This window comes from Battus philenor, unplaced genomic scaffold, assembly GCF_028537555.1.
Source record: "Battus philenor isolate CCGP_79_NKW_IND1 unplaced genomic scaffold, ilBatPhil1.0.hap1 SCAF_5, whole genome shotgun sequence".
NCBI classification, from domain to species: Eukaryota; Metazoa; Arthropoda; class Insecta; order Lepidoptera; family Papilionidae; genus Battus; species Battus philenor.
The window spans coordinates 7,612,481-7,618,480 of NW_027181715.1; the positions used below are offsets into that span (position 1 = coordinate 7,612,481).

Below are 6,000 nucleotides of genomic sequence, written 5' to 3' on the forward strand. Positions count from 1 at the left end.
GTAAATAATGTCAAAGTATCTTAGCTTTTTATAAATTTCAGATTCATTACAGCCAATATTCTAAAAAAATACATTACAGCTTAGTTTGAATGCTACTGAAAAATTTTGTGTGAAATATTCTTAGTGTTTTACTTCCATTTGTTAATAGACAGGAAATTCCTCTAAATGGACTTTGACATTTTTTTAGGTTAGGAAATAAGAGACGAAAATATATCAAGGTTTTCGGAACGAAGTTGGCCATATAAAAAATTTTATATAAAATATTTTATACAAAAGTAAAATTTAAAACAAAAGCATAATCAAGTAACGTCTACGTTTCTTCTTTTAGGTGGTTGTGTTGCTGTTTAATACCATATTTTGTGAAAAAATGGAAAAACGTCGAGCATTATTGTCCAAATTGTCAAAGATTTCTTGGTGTTTACACAAGGAAAACGATACTATAACAAATTAAAAAAGTAAACAATGTTTAGCTTTATCTTAGTAGTTTAAGCATTCAGGAACATTATTTATGAACAAATTGCAGTATTTAAATACCACTTTTTGGTCCTAAACTGAACGAATATTATTTTCTTCTTTGCTATAGACATATCATAATTTTTATATTAATTTCAGAAATACTATTTTGATAAATAATTACAATATATAAAGAGGAATGTAAGAAATAAAATTTATCTAAAAATGTAGTTACATAACCTCTCTATTCCACTTTTATTCCACATTCGAAAGGAAAATACCTTCCTTTTAATCTTACGTTTGTGTTACATTGTTTCTCCAGACGTTAGAATGTTTGGATGGACCGCAACAAAGTAATGAATGTCGTACAATATGTTTATTAGAACACTTTCACAGGAAAATGTATATTTTAAATGTTTACTTACAAATAAACAAAATCATGTGTTAAGTTTAATTTATTTGCTATAAAAATAAAAAGATTAACTTTATACTATTTGGAAAACATTATGGAAATTGAAGAAACCTGGGATCAAAAATCAATATATTTTCACAGTTCGCTAAGAGATTTGCGCGTTTTATGAGCTGTAAATTTATAGTACTGTTTAACACTTTTCAATTCAATACAATTTCATTCAATTCATCAATTTTAAATGTATGACAAAATTATTTTACATATATTACTTTTAATCAAAAAATAAATTACTTTTAAATATTTCACTTTACATTTATTTTTTAATGAACGTAGTTCATAGTCTGTCGGGGTAGCTGTATAATTAACAGTGTATGAAGAAAATGAACAACATGGTTCTGAAGGAAATAGGTTTTATTATTATTAAAGAAGAAAACAATGGCATTACTTAAAAATCGTGTAATGGGTAAAAAAAATTACATATAAAATAAATTCTAGTTTCTTAAAATAAAACTACAAAACCCTTACTTTATAAACTAGCTCAATAAGAATCATAAACATATCACAGAATTTTCATTTCTCACAACAGATTATAGGATAAATTATTTGCTTTATGTATCTATTCTCAAAACGGTTGAACACGTCTGCTGCCTTAATTTAAAAACGACACAGTTTACCCTTTACAATTTAATTTAAATTCTATAACTGTTTCAATAAATTTTAGTTTTGCTTAAATTTGCGATAAATTGTTTAAAATTATATAAAATATATGAAAGCATATTACCAAAATTTTATGTTATTGCACTGTAAACTTGACATGTTTATTAATTGTATAATTCATGGAATGAATATATTTTTTCGCTAAAGTTCTAGCTGCTAGAAATTGTTATCAATTCATAATGTTTCTAGCACAGAATTTATTTAATTTTATAATAATGATTAGAAGAGTAATATTAATTGAATTAATTACGATGGAGTGTAAGTACCGATGAAGGCTCTACATTTGGGGCAAAAATGATTCGCGGATTTACACGATCGCATGCAATACGGAACGAAGCAACCGCAACAGCATCTGCAAAATACGAATTTGATACGTAAGTCTAAGAAGTAAGTTTTTTATAAAGTATCCTAAAATAGTGTCAAAGAACATTTATAACAAAAACTACAATAACGACTTCGTGATAATATATTTTAAAATTACATATTTTTGGATAATTTATATTGCGTATAAAAACATGTATATTATTTTTATATTGAACTTATGCAGTATGCGCTACGATAGGAAGTGGTTAATCTTTAAAAATTAATTAAATAATTTATATCACGTATTTTTATGGTCGTTAAAAATGTAATATACAAAAGTAATAAAATCAGCACATCGTTTGACAAACAGTTCGATTTTTAAAAACAGGCCATTGCGTCATTACAGAAGGTTACTGACGGCATCATGAAAGTAAAAAATTAAGGTTGGTTATAACAACCAATAATGTAAAAAATATCATTCGTTAATTTTACTATCATTATAACTAACGAAGCTTTAAACTAGTGTTAGGATACGATTGTTTTTATCTCTTTTTTTCATAGTAATAAATATTAATTGATGGTCATCATTACGGCCTTAAAAGGTAGCGGGAACAGCTAATTATTTTTCGTATTTTGTTTATAAAAGAGGTATTTGTGACTTATTTATATAATTTACTTATAAAAAACAATAGAATTGCACATGTTTGAAAAGTGGTCGTTTCTTGTAACATTCTTTTTTTCTATATTTATTATTATTTGTCTTAAATTTATGTTGTCGATTTATAAATTACATCTAATTACTTGTATTATTCTAAATTAAATGTTTCATTAAATTACATCCGGCTGCTTAGAGATTATGCTAACGTTAGAACAGTTTAAACCGGTAAAGTAAAGTAAATAACAACTTTCTAAAAAAATAGTATTATAAATTGCGATTACTTGAAAAAATAAATAAAGAGCTTGCGATGAATTAATTATTAAAAAATACATTTAACTTAAACTTACCCCGTTAATATACAAAGTCCAGCCGATATTATATGAGTTCGATTATTAGCAGCATAATGCACTCTGGTTACAATGGATCTGTTGCAGTTTGGACAGGTAATGCCTGTCGGACCTGGGCCAATTTTTATATCATTTGTTTCCGTTGGTGTATTTGCGGAGGTAACCACAACTGTGCGCGGTTGTGTGCTAGGGGTGATAGGTGGTGGTGGATTGTCTCCAAAGTATGACGGTGGCGGCGCCGGGTTTGGCGCAGTAGGTTCATATGGAGGGGGAAGACCCATTTTGTTTTCCACTGAAAAAATATTTTATAATTTAAAACAAACAGATTTTGTCGTGAATATGTTATTTATCATCATTAGTGCAGTAGACTTGAACGTACAAATGGTATTGGATGTAACATTTTTCTTCGAAATTATGCAGTTAATTTTGTAAATTTTCATGACGTTATGCAAATCATATAGTTTCATAATTGTACATAATATGTTTGTTTTGAAAACGCTGGATCCAAGCCATTTCCAACAAGTCTTATTTGAAATCTATGAGGGAAGCCTATGTTCAGTCTTACGGCTGAAATGATTATGATGATGATATTTGTATATCTCGTTCAAGATGGTATTTTAACTTTACAAATATTAAAGGAGTTAAATCGTTTTAAGGTAAACACACGTTTTAATTCTAACCATTTCCCTTGAATTAAATGTTTCCTAAGATTGTGAAAAATGTTTTTGCAAAGCAAGAAAATATTATGTTTGTTTACATATATATTATTATTTGTTTTTACGGGTAGATCAAAGTTAACGCGTGTGAATATTTCAAATTAAATTTTCATAAGTGAATGAAGAAGCATGTACATTATTAACGCAGATCACGTTTGCATTGTCATAAGTTTTCCGTTACACGGTTATAAACGTTACATGACTTTATAACGCAATTCGAGTGCATTCTTTATTCATCTTACTATAAAAATACTATACAGGGAAATAAAGTTATGCTATCTAAATTACTTGTCGCCATTAAATCCGGCAATTTGTATTTAATATTTTATTTTATTAAATCGATTTCACCTGTATTTTTTGTAGTAATTAATGATATGATTTATTAGACGATGATGTAACGATTACTCGGCGCGTTATTTAGGCCGTGACAACAAAACCGCGTTGGGCAATTCCGGAAAATTTTAGCATTTGTTAACTTTGCAAATTTATTTTGACATTATAATTATACATAAAAAACTCTGTGGAACGAAAAAAACTTATTCGATGACTAATAAAATATTATTACACATACGTTTGAAAGGTAATTTTTTAAGAAAAAAAAATAAGTGGAGATCCAAATAAGGGATATGCAGAATAATTTATTTTGGAAATACAAATACAGTCTTTGACTTGCTTACGAAAGTGATAACGAAAGTATATTTAAATTAATTAAGTCGCAATTGTAACATGAAACTTGTATTAAAAACTGGTCATGCATAATTACCGTTCGCAAGAAACGTGTATTTGGAAATTAAGTTAATTAAAATTACGATTTCTTTAGGGTAATTAGTACTATTTAAGCGCGGCCTTCGGGTTTGATTTTTTTCATTTTTACAAATAAACATATATTTGTACGAATATAAATATTATGACAAAGCAAATTTTCGAAGTCGTCTACATCGCTAGAAGGATATCGCACCAAAATGACCTATACTTCCTATGTAAAATACTGATCTTCATTTATAACTACAAGAATAATTAATGTCTTAGAGACTGTTTAAACAATTCAAACTAAGAAGATAAGATACTTGTATAAAACCATACTTACTTGTTGCGTCCATTGTGATGAAATATGACCTTCGTTCCGATTTCTTAATCTCGTCAAATTATTGATTGAGCAGAAGCAAAATGTAGTTTAGACTAGTTATAAAATAGTATAGTCAACATATGGTTTCACTGATCCTGGATATTACGATGTAATTTAGAAACACGTACTATTTGTAGGCACGGAACAAAGTCTGACTTAAATTATGTTGTTTACCGGGTGAAGCTGCGCGGGAGTGAATGCACTCAACCTGCGAGCGCGTTACGTTGCCTCGTGCGAAGGAGATGCTAGCAATTCGCTATACGAGTGAAGGGGATAACCGATGAAGCTATACAACCACGTTTAATCGCATCGCGCCTGCTTAACGATAGAGGCAATTAATGAACAATGCGTAATGTTGTACAAATACGTTGCATTGATGGTTTACTTTCCAAATAGGTAGAACTGTCAACCGTTCGTCACTAATTAAATTAAATTTATATCTGTCAGAACCAGGTCTTCATCATGTTTAGTTGAAAGATCGTCCAGGTCCATTCTCGAGGATCTTTGCGTCTAGTCTCTCCGTGGAGCGTCTTCCTAAGTGACCGATTCAATATCTAATGTCAATGTTAAAAGTACTCTCTGTCGTCGAGCTTACTGAGAAAACGTTGAAGCTAAACGCTTTTAACGCTCTGCTACCACTAGCAACAACAACAACTAGCGCAAGCATTTGTCAATAACAAAAATAACATGTATTAATTGCCCTATCCAGCATGATGATTATATAATGAGCAGCTGTATCCCGGCAGGACTGAAACTTCGATCGTAGGTTGCGGATTCAATTCCCCGGATATAAACATATGTATTATACACATTACGTTCATTAATTATATGGGATTGCCACTATACATAAGTTTCCAAATAGTGAGTAGCAGAGTCCTCTGCTTATCGTAATACCATAGTGCGATTGTCAATCCCCGTGCCAAATGACAATTTTGGTATATCTCCCCATTGATATCTTTGGGGGAGACCAATGCCATGCAATGGGTGTTTATGGGCTGAAACAACGACGAAAAAGATCCTTTATAGACCAATGTCTTAATAAACAAAACAAACCGTATTGACCCTTAACAGAGGTGGCCTAGATCGTAAAATGGTCTATGTCGTATATAAAGTATAAGTATATCATACGTATATATTATTGACATAAAATCATCATGATCATCATTTCAGTCGCAGGAAGTTCACTGCTAGACAAAGGCTACTCCAATAGATTACCAATAAGACCAGGGGATCACCTTTTAGTGAGAAGCGTTGAAAGTTACGATTAA

General features: G+C 30.1%; 1 protein-coding gene across 1 annotated transcript; it reads right to left on the reverse strand.

The window, feature by feature from the left end:
• Positions 1–1,312: 1,312 nt before the first annotated feature.
• On the reverse strand, positions 1,313–4,957 carry LOC137929526 (lipopolysaccharide-induced tumor necrosis factor-alpha factor-like). The gene is made up of 3 exons (XM_068772518.1): positions 4,694–4,957; positions 2,891–3,182; positions 1,313–1,934 (listed from the first exon to the last, which is right to left on the reverse strand). The coding sequence occupies exons 1-3, from the start codon at positions 4,704–4,706 to the stop codon at positions 1,829–1,831; spliced, it is 411 nt and encodes a 136-aa protein (XP_068628619.1). The 5' UTR covers positions 4,707–4,957; the 3' UTR covers positions 1,313–1,828.
• Between the last annotated feature and the right edge of the window lie 1,043 nt (positions 4,958–6,000).

Bases quoted from the DNA above. Each gene is read 5' to 3' on its own strand.
- LOC137929526 (XM_068772518.1), bottom strand. The intron at 1,935-2,890 runs GTAAGTTTAAGT...CGTATTTTGCAG, and splicing joins GGACTTTGTATATTAACGGG to ATGCTGTTGCGGTTGCTTCG.